At 40.6% G+C, this 27,387-nt stretch overlaps 1 protein-coding gene across 1 annotated transcript in view; it reads left to right on the forward strand.

Annotated features, from left to right (window-relative positions):
• The first annotated feature begins 2,069 nt into the window (after positions 1 to 2,069).
• Positions 2,070 to 27,387, forward strand: part of PNPLA4 (patatin like domain 4, phospholipase and triacylglycerol lipase) — a 36,682-nt gene continuing 11,364 nt past the window's right edge. The window contains exons 1-4 of the mRNA XM_075263654.1: positions 2,070 to 2,082; positions 5,381 to 5,566; positions 12,495 to 12,589; positions 12,830 to 12,965. Of these exons, the coding sequence (XP_075119755.1) occupies positions 5,387 to 5,566; positions 12,495 to 12,589; positions 12,830 to 12,965 (411 nt within the window). The 5' untranslated portion in view covers positions 2,070 to 2,082; positions 5,381 to 5,386. The remainder of the gene's footprint in view (positions 2,083 to 5,380; positions 5,567 to 12,494; positions 12,590 to 12,829; positions 12,966 to 27,387) is intronic.

The raw sequence follows: 27,387 nt of genomic DNA on the forward strand, positions 1-27,387 counted from the left end.
TAGTGGACTTGGTGACCCTCCAGACACGGATTTGGGTTTCCCCCTTAACGAGTATCTGTTCCCCATAGACTATAATGGGGTTCGAAACCCGTTCGAACACACGAACATTGAGCGGCTGTTCGAATCGAATTTCGAACCTCGAACATTTTAGTGTTCGCTCATCTCTAGTTCCAACACCTCACCCATGGATTGCAGTAAAATTAAAATGATTGATGACAGATCATTAGAATAGATCCTCATATCTGATCCATGTGCCACTCTGCTGCGGCGTTTCACTGAATATCAGGAACACAGTCATACATGGTATAAGATCTGTGCTTGGTATCTCAGCTCAGTGACATTCACTTGAATTAGACTGAGATGCCAATTGGTCACATAGCGAAGGAAAATGTCTTCACTGGACGACAAACTAGAATTGGCGCTCACCAAAGTGCTGACCGCTTTTCAAGCAGCTGATCTGTGTGGGTCCCAGGTGTTGGATCCCCATCAATAAGATATAGATTGCCTGTCCTAATAGTAACAACTATTTCAGTCCATCCGTATGTGGATTAAAATTTTTGATAAATAAAAAAAATAACTGAATGATGAAGTCCACTTTTATATTGCTGGTAATCTAAATTGTTAGATTACATCCGAGCCACCATATTTCAACCGATCAACATCCTTGTCCCTTCATAATGGAGCACTGATGCTATTGAAGGTTCCCAGACCAGTCATGTTAGTAGATCTATTACATCCTGCCATTAGCAAAGTGTCAAAAAAACAAACAGTATAATCACAATATACTGCAATCCAGAGGTATTACAGTATATTCTAGGAGAAATCAAATGATCACAGGTTCAAACTAAAGATGAGCAAGTAGTATTCGATCAAATACCTCCCCTGCATAGGGAAGGGGTTAAATGCAGTAAAAATTTTATGCCCCTCCCACCTTCCCTGGCACTTTTTAACACCAATACCTATGCAGGGGAGGTATTTGATCGATACTACTTGCTCATCTCTAGTTCAAACCATCAGGAATTTTTTTAATGTCAAAATATAAAAAAGTTAAAACAACCGTTTCCTTTGACTTTTTTGTATTAATAATATACCATGACCCAACTAGAATTAATAACACAGGTACAGCAGATTTTGACTTTTTACCTCCTTAGCAGCTATATAACTTAGTTTTAGGCCCACACGAGTACTAGGGCCAGTAAGTGCCCTACGTAAGTAAGTAGAATATCCAGGATGGCTTGTGATCCCGGAAATTCTGTGCTTGTGATCTTAGGGGCTCCCAATAGTTGGACCCCCAAAGATGAGTCTCATGTGGTATCCTATGGATAGCAGACAAATGTGCTTATTGGTAGAATCCCATTAAATTTGTATGATATGTACAATATTCTAAACCTTTTATTTGCTATATTTAGCAATTATTTTCCATACTTTGGTGCCATCAAAACCGGTAGCAAATGTGTTCCATGCATTTTCTTGCTGTTCTACAAAACCTCTGGGTATATAAAAAATGCATGTCATTTCATTGTCTCCCAGAGCTATGCGGCGTAAAAGAACTACACCAAATACGGCGATACAGCGGTAGAATTGTAGCGAGTATATCTGGGATTAGCTATATGTGTCAGCAGAGTGAAGTAACATAGACATCTGTGAATAATACATTCAGTATGATAGGATTCTTTCTGTGTAATAGCAAAAAGTGATATGTATTTGTGAGCTCTGAAATAGCTAAGTGAAAGTCGGTGACAGCATGGCCATGAATTATATATCTGCAAGGGACAAGTGAAGGAAAGCCGTACTATCCAGGCGAGCAATTGTACTGAGCTTGGACCAAATGTGAGATAAAAGAAAAGAAACGAAGGAAAAAAGAATCGTTTCGAGGTGAGATTTAGGTCAAGATATCCAGCATTTGAATAAGCTGCTTAGCTCCGGGGGAAGAAAAACACCCTGTTGTATCTATCAGGCATAGCGAATGAGCCTGGTCTGCCTATTGGAGGTTACAATCATCTCTGTTATTGGGTAGTGACATAGGAAGGAAGGCGTGCAGGAAAAAATCCTTCCTGGTTTCTATGGCAGGAGAGAGAAAAGGTCAGAGTACTGGAATAACAAATGTTTACTGCCTGAAATCTGCAGCTCGGGGCTGTATGGGAGCTGGCACAGCCCAGAGACTGACACATATTTCTCAGTATTGTATTGGGGTGGGGGGAGTGCAGGCTACAGAGCTGTAAAGTCTCTGCTTTATTCGTCATCTCTATGGAACTAAGTTACTGTAATAGATTTGCTTACACTGAGGTTTCTCTACTCGCCTGTAAGAAGTACTTAGACAAGCACTAGGAGTTACTATAGGTTCTATAAAATATACCGTATCGCATTTTCTAACATAAAAAAAACACTATTGGCCACCAGGAACCTCAATGACCTGCACTATATGAGGATTTCTGGTTAATAAAATTAGATTGGAGCATGAGTTGTCATTACGGAGGGTCCGGCGTTTTCTATTTGCAAGTGGCACGAAGCATTATAGCAAACGTAACACATACCGATGCATCCACTCCAATTTCTGACAATATAAATGCAATACAATATCATAGCATGCTAGGAAAGCTTCTGACAGGCTGCAGTCTGCATCATAACCACTGAGCCCCCATAGCCTGAGAAGATGCAAAAGAGGCAGATTTACTATTGAATATGCGGCAGAATTCTGGAACAATTTGCTCCAAAATTCTGGACTGTATGCCTTAGGTTACATGACCATGATATTGAAGAAGGTGGGCATTAAAACAGATGACACTTTCGGTTTTTAGCGTCTGTCTTCCATCCATATGTCACATTTCCTGAAATAAACGGATGAATTTCAGCATTTTTTTTTTGTATTTATTTACTTATTTATTTTTATCGAACACTGTACTCTGTTTTTAAAGTTAATAAAACTGATGTGTCACCCAATAAATGGATGTTAAATATTGGCGCCATAGACTTGTATTGCATCCATCAGGCTGTAAAAATGGATAGGACATGATCTATTTTTTAAGTGAAGCAACCTATAGAGCCCCCACCCCAATATCCAACCTGGCAATCTTTAGATTGGGCCCCCAAAGTATAGTAACCCCAAACACAGTATAACACCCCCTGTTATTGACCCCACAGTATACTGCCATGTGTGCTGGCCCCAATACGGTATAACACCCCTTTAATGGCCCCCACACAGTATACTGTCCCTCTTACTGGCCCCACACAGTATACTGTCCCTCTTACTGACTCCCACACAGTATATTGTCCCTTGTCCCTACAGCTAATATAAGAAATCTGGCACATTTTAAAACCGCATAGTCTATATTTGTCTTAATCTTAGACAAGGTCATTAAAGTGTAACCGCCAGTTTTTTTCTTTGCGCTGTGTCGGGGAATGTTCGGTGAGCATTTGTGATGTGCTTTATTATCCTATCTAACTTCTTTTTTAAAAAAAAATAAAACAGGCTGTAACATTCTCTTCTAACTGAGCTGTTACTAAGGAAAGTCTGTCCACAGTTATATTGTACATATACAGAGCTGTTTCTCTCTTTTTTTTTTTACCACTTGTAAAAATGGTTTTGGTATCACAAGAAAGCTGAGATTCTCATTTTTTATGTGCTGACAAGTAGTATGAGCTATAACAGAACCTGAGATATCGTACACTTGGGAATTTGAACTTAACACGCAGTAGTGCATCTCACTTCACAAATCTCAGGATATGTTGGAAAGGTATGGAAAGACCTATCAGTATTAGACTTATACTTTAAGCATAATGGGAAGTTATTATATGTGTAGTAATGGAGAACAAGAGCTGCCATTTAGGCTAAATCCATGCAGCAACTCTGGCTGTGTCTCTTGTCGTATGACCAAAGACTGCTACATTGCCATGTGACTTCTACACTCATCTTACAGAATGGAGTTGCATTGCGACCCAAGGGTGCTGTGACATAGCGAAAAAGTTGAGCCATGTGATTCTATTCACTAACATGATTGAAGGAGTCACGGGGCGACATCATTGTCTTTAATGAAACGACAGGTGTCACTGCCAAAGTCACCATGTGGCACTAGTGTTATTCTTAATTCACATCGCAGGTGCAATGTATTATGATTGACAAAGAGTCCTGCTGGTACTGTAAATGCAAAATTCGGTGGGGTAACCAAGCACCCACAACTTCTCTCCCCATCACTGAAGACAGTTAATGCCCCCTCCCCTCGTTTTCTGCTGCTCTCATTCCAATGGGAGAGTGGCAGCTCATGTAGGAGATCAGTGGCACCACACTACTGCACATAAACTTCAGGGGTTACACATGTTGCACAGAAGAGGTACAGCAGAAGAGGAAGGTGGATCAGAACCTTCTAAGGGGGGTGGTGGGGCGGATTTTGACCATATTTTGACTCGGGGAGCCAAGTCAAAATATGGTCAAGACCTACCTGCCACGATATCGCGTTCACGGCTTCCCCCACCTCGGAGTCGGCTCAAATGAATGGGCCGACGCCACAGGCTGCAGCTGCCAGGCGGAAGCCGCGGCTCAGCGAGCCGCGCAATCCACCTGAAAAAAGGGCAGCTCACTTCTGTTGACGATAGTGGAAAAAAGAACGCTAGTGGTCTCCGTAGACTACAATTGTAAAGGGGCGGCTTATGATGTGGATTCCGCTGTCAAAATCCGCCCCTTTGGCCCCGTGTGAACTAGCCCAAGATGACCATTGTGGTGGTGGTTGGCCAGAATCAACAAGGAGGTGCTTGTAACCCTTAAACCACCCCTCTGTGTATACCCTTGCATAGACACGTCATTCTTTATTTACACTCACTTATTTCATTGTTTTGCTGTGTCATACAATAGTAGCAGAACAATAAATGTGATATAAATGACACTATAATGGGGTTTGACATTTCTCTAGACAGAGTACTGCACTTCTTTGCCTACATTTTGTACGGAATCTGTAAGGGAAGCTCCTAACACACCCTTCAATGCAGAACACACCCTACAAATGGCATTGCACCTATGTAAGTAATCTATACAGTTCACAAAAGTGTTGGGGTCTGCCGATTGCAATACTGTAATGTATTTGTGACTAATGTATTTTATTAAGCTCTGAGGATGCCAAATGCCATCAGATGTGGAAACAAAATGAGTCTATTGATTCAGGTGACCCAGAGTTCCTATCCGTGTACTGCACAAAATATCGTGTTTAGAATGTAAAAATATTGAGTAACCTTCATATCACAAATGCAACATTGTTCCTTTTATTAGACTATAAAACATTTTAAAAGAATCGGGAACTATTGGCATTGCTTCCACTTAACCTTGATACATATTAATACAGATATGTGTACAACAGAGACCCAACTGTGTTATCTCGCTGTCATTTTCTAGGGCATAATGAAGCAATTGAATCTATCTTTTGCTGCTTGTGGATTTCTCGGGATTTACCACTTGGGGGCAGCATCTGCTTTTTTAAAACACGGTCAGAAGCTGCTGAATGCTGTGAAGGTCTTTGCTGGGGCTTCAGCCGGATCTCTGGTTGCTACAGTTCTTCTAACAGCTCCACACAAAATACAGGTAATTAAAGGTATAATCGGAGAGTTCATGTAGACAACCTGTTATTTGCAGCCGGGTAGTTAAGTCTTATCAGACCTTCTGACACATTAACTATTTTATTCTGCTAATTAATGTCTTTTGATCAAATGAAGGAATAATTCCATCAAACAGTAACATATAAAGCGGAGTGCTATTAAATCCATATAGGAACATATCTGCCCGTACAATGCTGACATCTATTAGTGACGCTTGTAATAGGAAAACGCCACAAACTCATCAAGATCTCTTACTACAAATGGAGTGTGACCGTGAAGGTTGTGCTGAAGGTTAAAATGTATGGTCTTCTAGGATGAGCTTAATGTACAGGGTTAGATAGTGTATAAAAGCTAATGTATACTTACTATGGGGAATGATACAATAGTAACCGGGCAGGAAAGTTGCAAATTGAAATGCCTTTCCAATACCTTGCAAATCTACCTGCCAATAATAGTAGCCTGCACGATACCAAGGAGCAGGTAGAGACTGTCAAAATATACATGATATCAAATGACTTTTAATCTGCTAGGAATTTGCATTCAATTTACTACTTAAAGAGGACCTTTCACCACTTTTGGGCACAGGCAGTGTTATATACTGCCAGAAAGCCGACAGTGCGCTGATTTCAGCGCACTGTTGGCTTTCCCGATCTGTGCCCGGTATAAAGAGCTTACGGTGCTGGTACCGTAGTGCTCTATGGTCAGAAGGGCGTTTCTGACCATTAGCCAGAGACGTCCTTCTGCCTCGCGGCGCCAATCGCGCTGTACTGTGGAGCGGGGAGGAACTCCCCCCTCCCGCTCCTGATAATGCTCGTCTATGGACGAGCTGTGTGAGCAGAGGGAGGGGGCGTTCCTCCCGGCTCCACAGTACAGCGCGATTGGCGCCGCGAGGCAGAAGGACGTCGCTGGCTAATGGTCAGAAACGCCCTTCTGACCATAGAGCACTACGGTACCAGCACCGTAAGCTCTTTATACCGGGCACAGATCGGGAAAGCCAACAGTGCGCTGAAATCAGCGCACTGTCGGCTTTCTGGCAGTATATAACACTGCATGTGCCCAAAAGTGGTGAAAGGTCCTCTTTAATTCTATTATCAAAAATGTTAAAAGTAAAGGACTGTCTCAGTGATTCCTGCTGGAAGTATCGGCACAGCTTCAGTCCTGTACTGCTAGTTCCTTTTCTCATAAAAAACCGATTCCCCATGCTCAGTGCGTATGAATCCAAAAATGTCACCTCCAGCATTGCTTCCTGTAATGGATAGCCTTTAATAAAGCATTCTTCCAGGAGAGCATACAATACAGCACAAAGGCACCATAGGCTGTCACACACCAATTCCACAAGTATATGTAAATGAGTTCCGTGCACCCCTCCACATCATACTCTGTTCACGCCCTCCTCTCTCGGTTCTTCTATGTAAGTCCACCTCCTGTTTTCGGTTCACCGCCTCCAACTGTCTCTTCCTGGTGGTTTCGATTCAACTCTCACGCATGCGCAGTAGCGCTCCGTCCTGTGTGCTATTGTGCACGCTCCGGCACCATTTTCGTGTGGAGAAATGCCGCCGGAGCGTGCACAGTAGCGAGATTTGGATCGAAACTGCTGGGAAGAGACATTTGAAGCCGGTGAAAGCAGGAGGAGGACTTACATAGAAGAGCCAAGAGAGGAGGGCGTCAACAGAGTACGACATGGAGGGGTGCACAGAATGCCCTCAGTGCACGGTAGGGCTCATTTACATATATGTTTAAAAGGTAATTCATTAAAACTGGTTGTCTTTTAAAAAACGATTAGCAGGACCTGAATAGCCTTTTTAAAGACTATTCAGGCATATGTTTATCTAAAATAGCGAAAATCCAGTGGAGATATATGGAACGTCTGTATATGGCAGTCTGGACAGACAAGTCTGAATTTTGTGAGTGCCAGGAGAACGTTACCTGCCTGAGTGTGGTGGAGTAGGAGTATTGCTGTGGAGTTGTTTTCCAGCAGTGACTTGGCCCTTTAGTTCCAATGGATAAAAATGTTAATGCTTCAGCAAACCAAGACATTTTGGACAATTGGGTGGGAACAGTTTCAGGAAACCCTTTATTACTTCCAGCATGAATTTTTCATCAGCAAGGTCCATAAAGGCATGGTTGATTGAGTTTGACGTAGAAGAATTTGACCACTCTGCACAAAGCTCTGAACACAACCCCGTCAAAAAAATCCTTGGAATGAAAAAGAACTTCTGGATGAATATGCAAAAATTCCCACAGACGCACTTTAAAAGAAGAGTGAAAGCTGTTTTATCTGCAAACAGTTGGAAATACCCAATGGTAATGCCTGGATTTAGAACAGGATTTCATAAAATTTCTCTAGGAGTAATATGTAGGTAGCCCAATACTTTTGCTATTTGGTGTATAGCTACCATGGTAATAGCAGCTCAAATGTGGCTCTGTTGATCAATGTTGAACCCAGGTGCTTAAAGCTCCTGCGTAAAACTCATTCGGCGATTGACTATAGCGTTACATACAAATACTGACACTTGTTCACAAATTCCTAAAATGTCACCAATATCTTTTTTTTTTTCCAGTAGTAGTTTGCTCCCTTACCCAATTTTTTCTGTCCTGGGATCCTTTCAGTAGCCTACAGCTGGTCCCTCCCTTGAGCTAGTGGCTTATTCGTTCTGTGAACTGGGGATTTGGGTTCACACAGCAGCAGACCTCATCAGCAAGATGTTCCTGCAGAAAGTTCACAAGATGGAGCCCATAAAGGATGAATACTGGTTGGCCTGACTCTGCACCAAGATATTATCCTAATTACTAAATGTATATGCACTATATAAAAATGGACTGGATCATTTTTATCTAATCTATCCAGTATATTATACTGACGTGTAGCCTGATTTAGATGCTCTGGATTGAGTCTCTGTCAGTGGCGTAATGGTAATGGCTGCCACAGGGCCCGGGACATTAGGGGGCCTAGCGACAGCCGCTACCGCAGAGTTTTGTTTTTTTTAATAGGCCATTACTAGTAACGGGCCCCATTTACTTACCTCTCCTGACTCCGGGTAGGCTTCGGGCCTACTAGTGTGATGTCCCTGATGTCACATGACCGGGGCCTGTGTCCTTAGGCGTCGCAACACAGGCCCAGGTCATATAACGTCCCATACCTTATTGAAGATGGCCGACATCAGTGGGGAGTGCAGTGGAGCCAGGGATAGGTAAGTAACAGTGTTTTTTTATGTTTGTATCCCCCCAGGTCTCTGATTATTATACTCTGGGAACTTTTCAGACCCCAGAGTATAATAATTGTTCACGGGTGTCCACGATGGGGCATCTTACTGTGTGCAGGGGCCACTATGGGTCATAACACTGTGTGTGCAAGGGCCACTATGGAGCATCATACTGTGTGTACAGGGGACACTATGGGGCATAATATTGTGTGTACAAGGACCACTATGGGGCATAATACTGTGTGCAGGGGCCACTGTAGGTCATAACACTGTGTGTACAGGGGACACTATGGGGCATAATATTGTGTGTACAGGGACCACTATGGGGCATAATACTGTGTGCAGGGGCCACTGTAGGTCATAACACTGTTTGTGCAGGGGCCACTATGGGGCATCAAACTGTGTGTACAGGGGCCACTATGGGACATAATACTGTGTGCAGGGGCCACTATGGCCCATAATAGTGCATGTGGGGGGGAAGGGGAGATGTCATTCGGTTGGGTTCTTCGGCATTCGTTGTTGGGGGGGCGCCATTCCTAGTTACGCCACAAGTCTTTGTATAAGTACAGTGAGTGTATCATGTCATTACGGGGAGAGCTGGTGGCCCATCGGGCTCAGGTGCCCGCTAGGGATTCATTTGTAATCCGAGCCTGTTGTTAATTGTGGAAAGTAGCAAGCAAAAAAAAATATATATAATGACTATAATAATAAATTTTAATAAAGAAAATAGCAACTCTTAAACCAAAAAAAGATACTCAGTAATATATTAGTTTGATATTAAGAATTTATTTTTTTTTTCTGTATAAAATGATCAGGAATCACTAATACAATTTTTTTTCCTGAGAGTAAAAAGGACAATGATAATTATTATTTTACATAAATTCTAGAGATGATCAAATATTAGCTTTCCTTTGTTAAATTAATACGGTAAAATTCCGTTTTTTCAGTCCAAAAAGACCATTTTCCTCTGGTAGTCAGTGAGTCATTCAGTGGAAATTAAGAGTTAATCTTGCTATCAGTCATTATCTGCTACAAATAACGAGTGAACAGACTGCATTAGCTGAAAATACTTCACATTATACCGTACAATACACTGCAGAGCAGAGCAAACCTATAGAATATAATTCACATTATAAATTTTACAATACAAGTAAAGAGGTTCTAGGCTTTTGCCCACCGCTCTTGAAGATTTAACAGCTCGAATATATGTGCGCATTTTTTTTTTTTTTTTTCTGTTCTATTGCAGTGCTCACAAGAAAGATATAGAAATAGTTTACTTACTTTAGAATATCAAAGCCACGCATCCCGACAAAGGTGAAAAGACAAGACAACCGTAATAAGACTATACAATAAATACATAAATCTATAAGGCATTCACTAAACAAAAGACCTGTAGAAAGCATGTAGGGTACTTGGCTTTATAATAGAAACAAAGTGGATGGTACAAAGTACAGTGCAGATTCCCAAATGTAAAGCACCATGGAATTAATGGTACTATATAAATAAACAATAATAATAATAATAATAATAATAATAATAATAATAAATAACAATAATCCTTTTATATGCAGAAGAACTGCAAGATATTAAATATACAGTAGAAATGTATACAAAATACACATCAGGCCATTACAATGTATACATTTCCCTTCATGACAGAAATCACAATGCAAAAGTAAATAGGGAGTTCAAGAAACTTTTCTAAAAAAAAAAAAACAACTAAAATTATAATTTTGTGAGTGAATCACTTTGGAACAACCTGGATTGATACCAAATTTACAAATTCTATAGGATCAAACTTTTGAAAAACAGAGACTTGCTCAGGGCTTTAGTTACGCTAGGTTCATGACTGCATACTTAGGTTTGTATCTAATCCTCTTTATAAAAGGGGTTACCCTCAAAAAACCGTGGACTTCATAGACTATAATGGGGTCTGTCCGGTTTCTGTCCGGTTTCCGTCCAAACCGGGTAACGCTTTTGTTTCTGCATTTTTCAAGCGAAATGGAGAACGGAATCCCCAAGTGGACAGCAGGCACAGGTATGAACCTAGCGCTACTTGAGTATGTGCATAGTGCTAGTGTTAGTTCACAGAGTTTTTTTGGCAGCAGATTTTGACGCGGAATCTGCCTCAAAATCCGCTGCCAAAAACGGCTTCCATTGACTTCAATGGGAGTCACGTGCTTCTTTTTTCCGCTAGCTAGTAGCGGAAAAAAGAAGCAGCATGCCCTACCTTGCCGCGGATTCCGTGGCGGAATCAGCTGTGGCGTCTGTGGCTTGAGATATGCTCCAGTATAGGCCCATTCATTCGGGCCTACACAGGAGCTGGATGCTGTGACCTTTTCCTCCTTGTGAACATACCCTAATGGTGATGGGAAGTGCAGTCATGGGTGCCATGTTTGAGGATAGTTTGGTAAGGTTTTGGCAAAAGAATAAAGACACCCAGGTGCCATGGTTTTAGGTGTAGTATGGGGCTGTGGCTCCAACAAACAAAATAGTATAGAAAGTAAGATTAGGTCAAATAAAACAAGAGCTACATTCATGTGTCCTACTTGGTTCTCCTTACCCCCTCATTCACATCTGTGTTGGTATTCCGGTCCGCATGCGACCTTTCCGAATGGAATGCCAAACGCAATTGCAAGCGCGGTGCAGTAAAAGCACACGGAACCCATAGACTTTCCTTTTTTTTTTTTTTTTTTTTTTTTTTTTTTTAAATGTAGATTGTGAGCCCCACATAGAGCTCACAATGTACATTTTTTCCCTATCAGTATGTCTTTTTGGAATATGGGATGGAAATCCATGCAAACACGGGGAGAACATACAAACTCCTTGCAGATGTTTTTTTGCCCTTGGTGGGATTCGAACACCAGGACTCCAGCGCTGCAAGGCTGCAGTGCTAACCACTGAGCCACCGTGTGGCCCCAGAACCCATATACTTTCCTGCGCACATAAATCATGGAGACAGGAAAGTAGATTGTGAACTACTTTCCTGTCCGGAGATCTGGTGGCAAGTACATGGACCCCATTATAGTCTATGGGGTCCGTGCGCTTTCACTGGCACACCGCTTGCAGTTGCATTCGGTATTCTGTTCGGGAGGGGTCCTCATGCAGACTCCCTCAGACGGAATACCAACGTAGATGTGAATGAGGCCTTATGAGATTGTGGCAGCCATTCACCGGCTACAGTGACAGCATCAAACAACTCCATTGGCTGCCATTATGACTTATCGAGACAATACATCACTGATACAGAGGAATAAAGACAGACCAGGCAGTCGTCGGAATGAGGTGGAAATTTTGGAAAGTAACAATATGTATTTTATTATTTTAATAAGGCTATTCAGCTGCAACATACATAAAATGTAGTAACTATGATAAATATACCAACATCAAGGCACACAGATGGTGACATCCAATAAATCCCAGCCTAAAATATGCATTAATATCCAATAAAATAAATAGCACTAGTCCAAAATGTTATGAATCATTCTTATAAAATATGAATTCATAATTCCCCATTGATTTTCCTGTAACATCTGGCGGTTTCGGTTGAACACTACACCAAACAAGAACCAAACAGCTGTCTTGTGTGAACCCGTCCTTAATTAGATATACAGTAATCTGTTACGTATCCTTTTGCTTTTTGTCCACTACGTTTAAATTTATACATTTATTGAATTGGCAGTAAAAATATCATTTTCCTTTGGCTTTTAGGAAAGTAAGGATTTCCTTTACACTTTCTCTGAAGATTTTAGAAAGCGATTTCCTGGAGAGGTAAAACCAAGAAGTGATTTCATGAAATACTTAAGGTGAGCAAGCAAATCTGATAGAACGTTGCTTTTCAAGGGGTTTTTACTAGAGAAAGATTATCGTTTGGTGGCGCTAGCTTTTATTGTTACCCAAAGACGCAGATGCAGATTCCTTTCTCAACAATGGCATGTTTCAAGGCATTCTTCCCAAACCTCCAGCTGAATGCTGAACACCTGTTAAATATTTATTGCATGCTAAATAATTAAATATGAATAATGTTTATCATTTCTTTGCCATAGGGAAGGCATAGAAACCATTCTACCTGCTCATGCTCATGAGATCGCTGAGAATCGTCTTTACGTATCAATCACCAACTCCAAAAGCATAGAAAATTGCTTGGTTTCAAGTTTTGCCTCTAGAGAAGAGCTCATTAAGGTAACAATGTTGTCATCATTGACTTTGTCAAATGTAAATGCATTGTGTTGCAGGAAACCTGATGAGCTGTATGTGTTATTTAATGGAAATCTCATTCTCCTTGGTATAACTGGAAATCTTGTGTCCCTCTACAATATTTTTATCATAACGTGAACTGTAATTGTGGTCCAGGTTTTAGCCAACTATATATTCATTAGACTGTAATCTTCCAACCGTCCATAAAGAAAAATAAATCTATCTATCTATCTATCTATCTATCTATCTATCTATCTATCTATCTATCTATCTATCTATCTATTCATATCTATCTATCTATCTATGAAAAATAGTTGCAGCAGCACCAGCAAATCTGGGGATTATCCCACAAATTGCACGGCAGAAACCCCTCTCCAAGCAAAAGGGTTTACAATAGAAAAAACAATCCGGTCTGTCAGCAACCTGTATGGATGGAAAATGTCCTTTCATTGGAAAAAGCAGTACACCACGTGTTGGTCCACACTGGCACTTGAGAAAGGTCCCAGTGTGGACCGATACATGGTGTACTGCTTTTTCCAATGAAAGGACGTTTTCCATCCATACAGGTTGCTGACAGACCGGATTGTTTTATCTGTCTGTCTGTCTGTCTGTCTATCTATCTATCTATCTATCTATCTATCTATCTATCTATCTATCTATCCATCTATCCACCTATATCTATCTATCTATCTATCTATCTATCTATCTATCTATCTATCTATCTATCTATCTATCTATCCATCCATATGTATCTTCCAGATTCCGCTTGAAGATTTCCATTGATGGAGCGCCCACCACCTCCCGTGGCAGCCTATTCCACTCTCTCACTACCCTCACTGTCAGAAAGTTTTTCCTAATGTCTAATCTGTATCTCTTTCCCTTTAGTTTCATCCCATTGCTTCTTGTACTTCCTTGTGCTAATGAGAATAGGGTAGATCCCTCTGCACTGTGACTACCTTTCAGATATTTGTAGACTGCTATTAAATCTCCCCTCAGCCTTCTCTTCTGCAAACTAAACAATCCCAGTTCTTTTAGCCGCTCCTCATAGGACATGGTTTGCAGACCTTCCACCATTTTGGTTGCTCTTCTCTGGACTTGCTCCAATATATCGAGGTCTTTCTTGAATTGAGGCGCCCAGAACTGTACACAGTATTCCAGGTGTGGTCTGACCAGGGAAGAGTACAGCGGAATAATGACCTCTCTTGATCTAGATTCAATGCTTGTCTTAATACATCCCAGAATTTTATTAGCCTTTTTTGCAGCAGCACCGCACTGTTGGCTCATGTTGAATTTGTGATCTACTATTATGCCCAAGTCCTTTTCCCCTATGCTATCACTTAGTTCTATTCCTCCCATACTATATATGTTTTTTACATTTCTGTTACCCAGATGTAGAACTTTGCATTTGTCCCTGTTAAATACCATTTTGTTCGCCTCAGCCCATTGTTCCAGTGTGTCTAAGTCCTTTTGAATACACTCTCTCTCCTCTCTAGTGTTGGCTATTCCTCCTATCTTCGTATCATCTGCAAATTTTATGAGTTCCCCAATAATTCCATCGTCCAGATCATTTATAAAGATATTAAAAAGTACTGGGCCCAGAACAGAGCCCTGCGGCACCCCGCTTTTGACTTTCTTCCAGTTCGATGTGTAGCCATTTAGTATTACTCGTTGTGCCCGATCATTAAGCCAGTTGTGAATCCACCTAACTGATTTTTTGTCAAAGCCATACTTAATCATTTTTTCAATAAGAAGGTTATGTGATACTTTATCAAATGCCTTACTGAAGTCAAGATATACTATGTCCACGGCATTCCCTTGGTCCAACCATTCAGTGATTTTGTTGTAGAAGGAAATCAGGTTAGTCTGACAAGATTTATTGGTCATAAAGCCGTGCTGGCTCTGGTTAATTAATGCCTTCCCATCCAGGTACCGAAGTAAATGTTCCTTGACAATTTGCTCAAAGATTTTTCCTGCTATCGAGGTCAGACTTACCGGCCTGTAATTTCCTGGATCGTCCCTTTTCCCCTTTTTGTAGATGGGGACAACATTTGCCCTTTTCCAATGTAAAGGGACCACTCCTGTTTCCCATGACTTACCGAAGATTATAGCAATGGGTTCTGTTATTTCCTCTGCTATCTCTTTCAGGACTCTAGGGTGTAAATCATCTGGTCCTGGGGACTTGGTTTCCTGTAACTTGGCTAAGTGCTCTCTTACCAGACCTTCGCTTATAGTCAGCTTGGAGTCCTCCTTCCCCTCATCTCCATCACCATTAATGTCGATATTTCCATTAGTTTCTTGGGAGAAGACGGATACAAAATATGAATTTAGTAGCTCCACCTGCTGTTCCACCATGTTAACTGTTTCTCCTTTGTCATTCTTCAGGACTCCAATGGTCTCCTTCACTTTTCTTTTGCTTTTAACATATCCCCAAAATCCTTTTACCTTACTCTTTGCCTCTTTTGCAAGCTTCAATTCGTGTTCAGCCTTAGCTCCTTTGATGCTTGTAAATGTATCTATCTTATCTACATATCTAGTAGAAAAAAACGCAGAAGCAGCACAGCATACAAACTGGGTGTAGAGCCAAACTTAAAGATGGCAAATCTTCAACTTTACATACCGTATTTTCCGGACTATAAGGCGCACATAAAATACTTCGATTTCCTCAGAAATCGAAAGTGCGCCTTATAGTCCGGTGCGCCTTATATAAGGCTTGAAGCGGCGGCACGCGAGGAGTTAAGCGGCGGCCGCCGGCAAAGTCTCCATGCCGCTTCCATACATTGCAATGGGAGCGCGCTATTCAAATAGTATTCGTTCATCTCTAACTATTTGAATAGCGCGCTCTCATTGTAATGTATGGAAGCGGCATGCAGACTTTGCCGGCGGCCGCTGCTTAAAGAGATTCTACTAGAGATGAGCGAGTACTGTTCGGATCAGCCGATCCGAACAGTACTCGCTCAACTCTAGATTCTACCATTAAAAGAACCTCTTCCCCCTAACCACGTCGGAATAGCCTTAAAAGACTATTCGTCTCTTACCTTTCTCATAGCCAGCGCCGCCTTCTCCCTGAGCTGTGTTCGCGCCTTCCATGTCGTCTTCTTTGGGCCTCATGGATGACGCATGCGCAGTCGGCTCTGGCTGCGAGAGCCTGTTAGAGCCGACTGCGCATGCGTCATCCATGAGGCCCAAAGAAGACAGAGACGGAGCTGCGGAAGAAGGCGGCGCTGGCTATGGTAAAAAGGTAAGGAGATTATTCCGACGTGATCAAGAAGGAAGTTCTTTTAAAGGTAGAATCCCTTTAACTCCTCGTGTGCCGAGCGCTTCCATTCATTTCAATGGAAGCGTACCATTGAAATGAATAGAAGCGGCTGGCACGCGGGGGGTTAAGCGGCCGCCGGCAAAGTCTGCCGGCCGCCGCTTTCAATCATATAAGGCGCACCGGACAGCGCTGCGCCTTGTAGTCCGGTGCGCCTTATATATGGACCTAGGCAGGACTATAAGGCGCTCATGGGTAATGCGCCTTATAGTCCGGTGCGCCTTATAGTCCGCAAAATACGGTAAGAAGAGGAAAAAATGGCAGCACTCCAACTATTAGAAAAAGTGTGGATTTAATTCAAGCAGGGCGACGTTTCGGTTCTTATCAGAACCTTTTTCACTGAAAAAGATGCGCATCTGGCCCGATGTGACCAGTTGATTTGCACTTGAAAAATGGCCTAGTTTTGGCCTGAAACGCGTCGTGATGACCTGTTCTTTTATTTCAATAAAAAGTTTGCTATGAAAATTTGGGCTTGTGTCTCATCCTCATCATCACCAGTGAACGCAGATCTCCTGCTACAGACCTCTAGGTCCTTGCTGTTTGTAAATAGCCCAAGGGGGCAGGGAATTGTCTGACAAGCAAAATGTAGACTCTCTTAAAGAACCAGACTGAAATCCAGCACCCACAGCCAGAAAGAGCAGAGCAACAGGCAGAGGAAGGAAAAGTAATCCTACTACTATGAAAACAGAATAATGGTAGTCTGAACAGAGCCTTAGTCAGGTTTCATGTTTGCTTTTAATTTGACATATTGATTATAGCTTGTGTTCGAAATAAAACCGTTTTAGTGCATTTCAGATAGGGTTTACAACCTCATTACCTAAAGCTGCTGTCATATTGACAGTTCTGAATGCATATTGCAGTCAATAAAATGCAAAATAGATTTTTTTTAAAAAGTAGGTCATAAGATCAAGTGACGTAGATACCACCCAATGGGAAATGCTAAGCTTATATTAGATGGTTTGTATACAGCAGCCACAAGCTACATGATTTTTCATATATATATATATATATATATATATATATATATATATATATATATACTTATTTTTGGCTTTTTGTGCAAAACAAAATATTTCAAGTTTTTATAAGGTCTTGTTTTTTTTTTGGACAAGATGTAGTTTCTACACATACCATTTTGGGGTAATGCACATATTAGCACTTCATTTGTAGTTAAGTGTTATATTGATTAAGCAAATTGAATTATTTTTCTGATTATTTTTTCAGAGTTTTACATTGATTCCTAAATAACATCATATTTGCATGCTCTGTATCACAGTATATTGTGCCTGCACCTGGAAATATCCGTGATAGGCCACTTATATCCGGCTGGTACAAGAGGCAGACCTAAAGTCATGTATCTATTTCCATACTGTCTATATAGTGACACCAGCTCCAGGGTGGTGACTGCAGCCACAGGGATGATGATTCCCATATACACTGCTATAATCAGGGTTGAATGTGACACAGAAAGAGTTGACAGCTTGATCAATAGAGTTACATCAGGACTGCAGCTTGGTATTACAGCTGTCATACAGCTATTAATTTGACGTAATAGATGGATCAGTTACTTGAGGTCTACTGGTACAGAGAAATGATGTGTCTAAATTACATAATCTAATATTTGCTCAAAATGAATGCTAAATAAATATATCTGTCATCAGCAAAACACCTGCCAGCACCAATGCCAGCATCCATGGCCGCTAATATTACCATGAAAAGTCACTACAGAGATGATGGAGTTCATTCATTGACCAATAAAATAAATACAACAATGTTGGATTGCTGCAAAACTAACCATGCATTCATACCTAGGGCAGATATATACCTAAATAATTACAGGTGGGGTCTGATTAGAAACTTGGGTGTTGCACCAAAACGGCATTAAAGTGTTTTCCTGCTACCCTATAAAAAGGTTCTCACAGGATACTTTTGGGTAGTGTACCTCTTGATGAGAGTCTGAGATCATTGATTGATAGACATGCCTCTCTGACAGACTTGAGAGGGGCATATGGGACTGAGGGAGGTAGCATGGTTATTTTAATGAACTACCAGCCATCTAGGCTGCTTTGACTTGCTGTTTGAGATGATGGGAGTAATGGTTGTGTCAAGGCACAGTCCAGAGTAGAGAGTATTGTTTGAGCCACTGACTAACAAAAGACGCTCCTAATGTTTCCTTATCTATCATCCAAACACAGGTAGCTCCTTCATTACACACCCGTCTCATGGTGGAATGTAATACAATGTACTACAAGGATAGAGTCTGCTAGTGTGGGAGCTGCTCTAATAAAGTAGCTCTTGTTAGAGACATCAAGCGGTCCCCATAATAAGAGTATGTTGCAGAGTTCCAAATTTAATAACAGGCCTGGATGAGCTCACCCATCCTTTAGCCTGGAGAAGCCACACACACAGCTGATAGTGTATCAAGTGAGTTCTAATTTTAATAGTGCAAAAAGGTAGTTTAAATACAATACAGACAAAAGCAGGTTGGACTATTCTAATAACATAACATTGTAAAACCTGGCACATGACTATTGGCTAAAGGCCTAATGTAATTTGCATCTCATTATAGCTTTCCAGACTAGGATGGACTTTGTCCTTAAACACAGAAAGTTTCAAAATACTTATGTGTGAACTAACATCTCACACTATGTCTATATGTATATATCATGGCAAGATAGAGAAGATTACATGCTGGTGCCAATCAATTCCAACCTTGAAGATAACGAATAGGCTACATAAACTCTAAGTATATACACTCTACACACTCTAAGTGTATACATTGAGTAAAAGAGATAAGAGATATACAAATAGTCAGCTGCATCTTCAAAAGATGAGACCCTTGAGATAGACAAAGATAAGGATTCATCCACACAGCATTCCTTAACCACCCAAAAGGGCCTCTTGAACTTTAAACAGACATGCTCATAAAGCTTATATAAGAAAAAGGTTACAAGATGGCTGACAAAATACAAATATGGAGGACTTAACTCTAACACTCTCTATTCATGCTCATCGTTGGGGGGGTCTAATGTATCAGGGGCATGACTAAAGGCTCATGATTCTTGGTGCAAAAACTGAGCTTCGGCCCCCATGAGCAACTTGCCCTCATGACTTTCTGCCACAGCCCATCCATATATTTTGGCAATAATTACATTTCTATTTTTCCTATATCTACTTCTAGCTATAATGTATTTTATCTGTTTTACTTGTATATTTCAACATATTCCACAGTTATTTACACTATAGACTTTGTGGGTTACTGTCCCATATTGGGCTCACAATCCACATTCCCTATGAGTATGTCTTTAGAATGTGAGAGGAAACCCATGCAAACACAGGGAGAACATACAAACTACTTGCAGATGTTGTACTTGGTCAGATCCAAACCTAGGATTTCAGCACTGCAACGCTAAAGTGCTAACCAGTGACTTGTTCACACTATGTCTATACACACGTTTCTCATCATTCCCATCCACTTTCATTCTGTCCACATGGTAATCTTACCCCCTTTTGTTCCACAGCCTCTTCCATAGAATCAAGCCTTGACTATATGCTGCTAACCAATTGCTATTTTTAAAATTTAAGGGTTAAATTTCTCCTTTCAGACAGTGGAAGGCTTTGTATCATAAACCTTCCCACTCCAGTGCACCAGAGGGCAGAGGAAATAAATTTATGATGCACCAAAGAAGGAAAGCAAAGAAGGTTATCCAGCCCTAGTATAGTGAGGGTGACCTGTGCGCTTCTCTTGTTTATGAGCCAAGTCTCATCTGTGACTGCTGTGACCAATATAGATATACCAGTGCTCATGGTCCTTCGAATGCACCCCATCAAGTTATACCCCTGCTGAGTATAGTACCCCCTTTATCCAATCTTATATTATAACAGCGTATATGGGTAGTCTTTATGATACTGTCCCTTTAATAAACATTCTAGTATCTGTAGAAAGTTACCTAAAATAGGTGACTTTGCGAAAACTCTCCTACAAGAGTTATGTAATTTCTAAAGTATTCCTTTGCCAATTGCCTTTTTAGAAGGCTTATTATATAACCTGCAAACGATCATTTCTACAGTAGATTGAGTTTTTGTAATTTTCAGTGTAATGGTAATAAGTTGTAGGCAGTAGGGTTCAGCAGCTGCAGACATAAAAGAGGCACAGTTGTGCTCTTAAGTATGTGGTTATGTACAGTACGCACCAAGTAATTTATTCTCACTTGGACTTTTTAATGCCTCCCTAATTGGAAATCTTGGAAAGGACACTCCTTTTGCTTCCACGTTGACCTTAACATTTTAATTGTTTAAAACCTTAACTTTCTTCTCATGAAACAATATTTCAGAGTCCCAAACTTAAAGTATCGCTCTTAAATTTTTCATGGCACAAATTTAAAAATATCAGACATAATTCAATAGGAAAGTCAATCCTAAATACTAAAAAAAAAATACATGAAGTCATACATAATGCTAAATATATAATATTAAATAAATTGAACAATTTTATTTTTTTACACAGTTGTTGTAACTCATAACTGCCACTATAAAAGAGGTTGAAAGTGAAGGTAAATACAGCTGATCTCTAGGGGTACGGACAATAAGAATTCACCAATCTAAAGTTGATGGCTTACATTAAGATTAGGCCATACATTTTATAAGAGTTAATAACCCATTTAATAACTACTATTATATTAAATTATAAAATAGGTATGAATATTTCATTCCCCTATATCAGTTATCTCCTGCTCTTTGGTCAGATAATTACAGTTTGCTGATAAAGATTTGAACAGTGTGAAGTCTCTCTATTTAAAGGGATTCTATCATTCACAAACTATTTTTTCTAGGTATCACGTCGGAATAGCCTTAAGAAAGGCTATTTGTCTCCTACCTTTCTTTGTCTTCTCCGCGCCGCCGTTCACCTACAATCCTGGTTCTTGTCGGTATGCAAATTAGCTCTCTCGCAGCACTGGGGGCGGGCACCAGCGCTCAGGCAGCACTGGGGGCATCCCCAATGCTGTGAGAGAACTCTCTCCAGTGCCTCCTCCATCTTTGTCAGAAGCGTCCTCTTCAGCCTCTTCCTCCGGTGGTGGCTTGTAAACTTCTATGCCTTGGGCCTTAGGCAGAGCAGACTGCGCATGCCCACAGGCCACGAGAAAATGGCCGCTTACACAGTATTGTAAGTGGCCATTCGTAAGAAACCCATCTCTTAGATGACAATTAGGGAACATTTTATTGTAAACCAATGCAGAAATCAGGGTAATCCCAAAGGGTTTACTTTTTCTTGCAACTGTATATGATCTATTCCCTTGTAGTTTTTGAGTGCTTTCCTTGTTTCTTAATAGCTTTGTTCTGCAGTTTACAACTTCTTCTCCCTCCCTTCTACATTCTTTAATATTAAGAGACAGTAGCTGGCAAAGCCAAAGTCATCAGCCTTCTGTCAACAACACCAGAGACATGACATGAAGATCCTGGGCCCCAGTGCAAGGTGTACACCAGGCCTCACCTACTATATTGTGTCATTTATACTATTGATCTTCACATATTGGGAAGAAACACCCTATGGGCGCCGAAAGGCTCTTGGACCTGGGTGCAACCATGCCCTCTGCAGCCCTCAAGTTCCGGCATGCCTACCATGTAGTCAGACAATGCAGGAGATATGGTGTCCATGGGAGTAGAGTACCTGGTGGCAATCTTCAACTTCTTAGCACTAACTCATTTCATTTCCTTACACTCTCCACTAGGGGGAGCATAGTATAAGGAGACTTTTACCACTTCCATGGAATTCAATGTTAGCTCTATTAATTCCTATGCGCTGACTTCCCCATCCCCCAGTGGTGGCTCTAGGCAGTAAGTTTTACTTCTCCAAAAGCATAAAGCATTGTTATCAATGAATATATACACATTATCTGGCGTACATAAAAGGCTGACTTGTGTAAAAAATGGCACTTTTTGGCACACTGCTGTAAATTTAAACTTTCCCCCCTGTTCGGTAAAACTTGCCACTTTCATACAAGTGGGTAAGGAGGGTGTAGGGCTTTGCATTTCAGCAATTTTATGTAAATCACTCAGTAATTTGGTGCAATTCACTCCAATGTGGCTGTTCATTAAGACTTGCCTACTGTATGCCAGTTATGAAAAAAAAAAAAAACTTGCCTAGAGTATCATATTCTGACACCCATAACATTTTTCTTCCATATATGGCGACTTGATCATGGGATTGCTTGGAAGGATGCATGGATTTTGTGTTGCAGTATATTGTAGTTTTCAACAAATGGACATACGGTAATATCTAATAGGTCATTGATATGGGGCAAAGGGGTGTGATAGGGCACACTCTCATTTCTCTTGTGCTGGTGAGACTCAAACAATCTCCTTCTTCTTCTTCCTGTACCAAGTAGTATTAGTTGTATGGTATACCAGAGAGATGGTAAACGTGTGTAATTTAAATATGTTTCAATTTCTAAGAATGGATGTGAGTGAAAAACCCACGATTGGTTGTTATGGAAACCTGGAGTAAAGCTGTGGGTATGTGACCTTGTGTTACAGTGTCATCCACAGCGCCTTTAAAGCTAATTTAAAGCAGTGAAGACAAAAAGCTTGTACCTAGAGGCAAGCTGTGTGAATTTGGAGACTAAGCACCTGCAAGCTTCTATTGGCTGATAAGGGGCATATGACTGTGTGTCTGGCAGTTGGAATATGAGTGACTTGCAGGCTTCTATTGGCCAATACAGATCATTTTTTGGGAATACTATCTCAGGAATGGTACATCCTAGACAACTGGGACCCAGTCTAAAACCTTCTCGGACACCTGATGTATCTATGTGCCAGATATGGTGAAGATCGGTCCAATCGTTTGGTCACACATAAAGAACAGCCAGATGGACAGACACTTATTTTTCTACATATAAGATATATATATATATATATATATATATATATATATATATATATATATATTTAGAAACCAATCTCTGACGCAATGCTTATCAGTGTTTATCAGGAAAAATAGAAGAAATCATATTTCCAGGAAGGCACAAAACAAGCAAAGTTCTACTTACCTGAAATACCGAAAGTATACAGTATATAGAAACATTGTTTTGGTGGATATAAAATGGATCTTTCTAACTTTCTAACCACTTAGATGCCATGACTACTATTAATAAAGACATCTGAGTGACTCATCACTCTCCGACTCCAACAGAGAATACTGAGTCCCAACTGTTAGCTATATACACAGTGCAGACTAATACAGTGTTGTATGGGAAGGGGTCCAGTCTCTAAATTTTACCTTTCTAAAAGGAGAATATTGATATGCTACCACTACTTTAGACACTATAAAATACCACAATGTGTAATGTTACTATTTACTGTTTACTGCTACAGTTTATCTCATATTGTTACTGTGAAGAATGCGGGGGCCATGGCATGTTGAGAGTGTTGTGCCTTTCTATAAGCAATATCCATTTGTAAAACCGACCCTTACCATTATATATTACACACTAACCTTGACATTTTAATCTCAGAAATTTGTTTAGCTCATAGGTGGTGTAGGATAAGTACTGGATGATGATGATTGGAAATTGTATAGAAAATAACTCCAATAAATAATGGTTTTATACCGGTTTTCTTAGCTATTTTTACTATAATATAAATAACAATTTCCAATTGAATGTATTTTTACATATCAATTATTGTGTTTCAGTTAAATATTGCAGTTTGATAAAGGATTGGTGCAATGTGTGCTTTATTATATGAACGCCTTTGGAGGTTAATGTGTATTGTGTAACTTATATCCAGTGTGGTGGCGCAACTGTGGAAAGTGCAGTTATAGTGTCAGCTCGTTGATTTGTTGGGCACTAATGATGATTGTTAAATCAATACATGTTGGCATATAGCAATTGAAATTGTCGCTGAAGTACAGTACAATAGTTGCTGAAAAGGCTACAATTAATTGAATGGAGTCAAGGTAATGTCGGTTTTTGCAGTGACATTAGTTTGATAGCTGCTTATATACTTTACTTCAAATCTTACTTGAGAAATTCTGTACTACATGTCTAACAATGTTTGGACACATTTTCGAAAAGGTTTTAAGCAATTTCGGTTACACCCGTTTGTAAAAATTACTTAAAACTGAGTAGGTGGTTCACAAATTTCAGTTATTTAACAGTAACAACAGAATGGATTCTTTTAAAGAGGTCACAGATGTCAGAGGATTCAATAGTTCAGCATTATCCTACCTTGACAAGGATATTTAGGAAGCAATATATTTACCATGAGCTGATATTATAGTACGTCATGAATGTGCAAGGGGTTGTCCCATCTCAAGGATCCTATCTATACTGCTAGCTTATGTGGATTTAAGACTTTTCCCTAAATACATTGCATCAGAAACTGCTTTTTTTGGCCGCTATCTGAGATTATTCACTTCATTGATTACACATTGTTTCCATATCCATGGACCTGGGGATGATCTTCTCTCTCCATCCAGGACAAGTGACGTAGCTCCCTGCTCTCAGGGGGAGCTGAGTGCTTGAAGCAGCTTGTATTTCTGAGCTGTTTATCTCCGGCTCTTCCAGTTATCAGTTGGCTAATTGAATTTTGCTGATAAGGGCTGAGACAGGGAGTCTGTTACCCCTGTATGTAACACAGACCTAAAACTGAGTATATTGCGAGCTGTAGCATGTAAGTTTGAGATTCTCATCACCTATCAAATTCAGCTCTGCTACATCACCTTCATATTGTGCATCTTCCAGTGATACTGTGCTAATTTATTTACTACCATCCCTCATTACTGACTGCAAACATGTACTGCTATGAAGAGAGCTAAGCAGATCTGTCCTTGTCTGGAAGACAGCAAGTGAAACCCCACCCACCAATTTACCGAGAAAACCAGGAAGTGCACAGAGCACACAGCCTGCAAGTTGGTGAACAGGCAATACCCCTTTAAAAATGAAAAAAAAAAAAAAAAAAACACTTTTTGGAATTCTATGTTAAATTTAGTAGGATAATCTTGTGTTATTAAACAAATTGCATCTAAATTGTAGCCTATATATTATTGGTGAAACCAGACTAAAGGAAATTAGCCCTCAAAATTACTGTAATGGCTCGATACAACACACTGCTTCAGAAAACAGAGGAAACACTCAATGTGATGGTTACTACATGAATTGGTCCAGAAGCCTTTTTTACTGTTTCTCTGAGCTTCAGTAGTATGCAGCACATACTGATTCTGAAATAGTATCTTTTCACCTATCTAGACACTAAAGCAGTTTAACCTCTTAAAGAAGTATTCCCAAGTCAAGGGTCCTATCTCAACAATTAGCTTATGTAAATTCACGAGTTTCCTAGGTCCCCAGTCTGGTTCCACTCCTTATCTAGCATATCAGGGAAGGAGACATGACTCAATGCTCTATGGATGGGAGGGGGGTTGAGTTCTTGGGGATCCTACTAATTGTCCTCCGTGGTCATGAGGGGTGCATGGGTTCAGAGGTCCAAAGAATGGTGAACGACCATACAGGCTTTGGCAGCAGACACCAGAGCACCAGGGAATACGTTTTTCTTTTTTTTAACTTACACCTGCCCCCAACTCCTCTTTTGTTTTTCCAAATCCTAAGGGCCTTTAGATTGAGGAGTCAGTGGATTGTGAGTGTAATGGCAGCAGCTGCTTTTGCACTAGTTTAATTTCCACCCTGACTCCATCGCTTTTAACTTTACTTACATAGGGCTGCTGTCTCTACATATAAAACAAGCAGCCCTATGTAACAGACATGCCTACTTTACATGGAGGGAGAGGCAGCAGTCCTGTGTGTTACAGTTTCAGTCTGACATCATAACCGACATTGAACTACTGCCTCTCCCTCCATGTAAAGCAGTTCTGTGCCAAATTATTTTACACAAGACTGGTTAGGAGGCTGAGGGACTTTGGAGTCCATTGGGTCCTTCTTAGGGCCTTTCTCAACTCTGTAGTGGCATCAGCCATCTTCTCTGGTATGTCCTGCTGGGGGAGTCGCATATCAACCAGGGATACGAATAGACTCAACAAGCTAATTAGAACGGACAGCTCTGTCCTGGGAAGCCCCCTGGGCCCAGTACTCCATGCTGGAGAACAACTCCCATCCCATGTATGAGACCATGATAGCACTGGGCAGTACTCTCAGTGACCAACTGCTTCACCCCAAGTGTGAGAAGGAGCGTTATCAGAGGCTCTTGCTCCCTGCTGCAGTCAGGCTGTACAACCAACACTGAGTTAAATGTAGAGCACTCCATACAAACAAATGAAAGATCCTTAAGTTGTAACATCAATCCTACTATCTTCTTTACCTTTTATTTTTTATCTGTACCTACTGTTTCTACAATACCTCTATCATGGAGCTTTTGTATTTGTATTTTGTATTATTATTGTATGATCTATGCTGCTGTAACACACTGAATTTCCCCATGGTGGAACTATTAAAAGATTATCTTATCTTTATATGGAGGAGCTACTTGTGTTGCCGTTGCCTACTTGTATTGACTCCACCTACTTGCACTGAGCCTGCTTATAAAATGGCACTGAGCCTGTCTATAAAATGGTGCCCCTGGAAAAAAAAATCCAGGGGCACTTTCAGCTTCCATTCCACCCCTGCCCAGAGCACCACCATCCTTGCTTGCCCTCTTTTGATGGTACATCCATAGTTGACCCTTGTTATATCTAATACATACCGGTATGTACCCATAATGTAAAAGATATTAGATTTATAAGAACAGACAATCTTCTTCCATTGTTCCATGGTCAATTCCTGATGTTTACATTCCCATTTATGTGCCTTCTGCAGTGGATAGGGATCAGTAGGGCACTCTAAAGGGTCTATTATTTATATTTCAGCAGCTCTGCTATGGAATGCTTGCCTTGGCACTGCACGTGAATAAACCTTGGGCATCCATGATCCCTTTGCTTGTTTATGGCTATTCTTCCCCAGATCATTTTTGGTAGAGTCTAACCATTTCACTTGATCGTAAAATAGAATACCACTAAAGATTCCATTATGACAAAACACTGAATGTTATTAAATTACTCAGTGAGAGGTTTTAACATTACGACTGGCTGATCGATATATATGTACTGTA

Source organism: Leptodactylus fuscus, chromosome 2, assembly GCF_031893055.1.
Source record: "Leptodactylus fuscus isolate aLepFus1 chromosome 2, aLepFus1.hap2, whole genome shotgun sequence".
Classification (NCBI taxonomy): Eukaryota; Metazoa; Chordata; class Amphibia; order Anura; family Leptodactylidae; genus Leptodactylus; species Leptodactylus fuscus.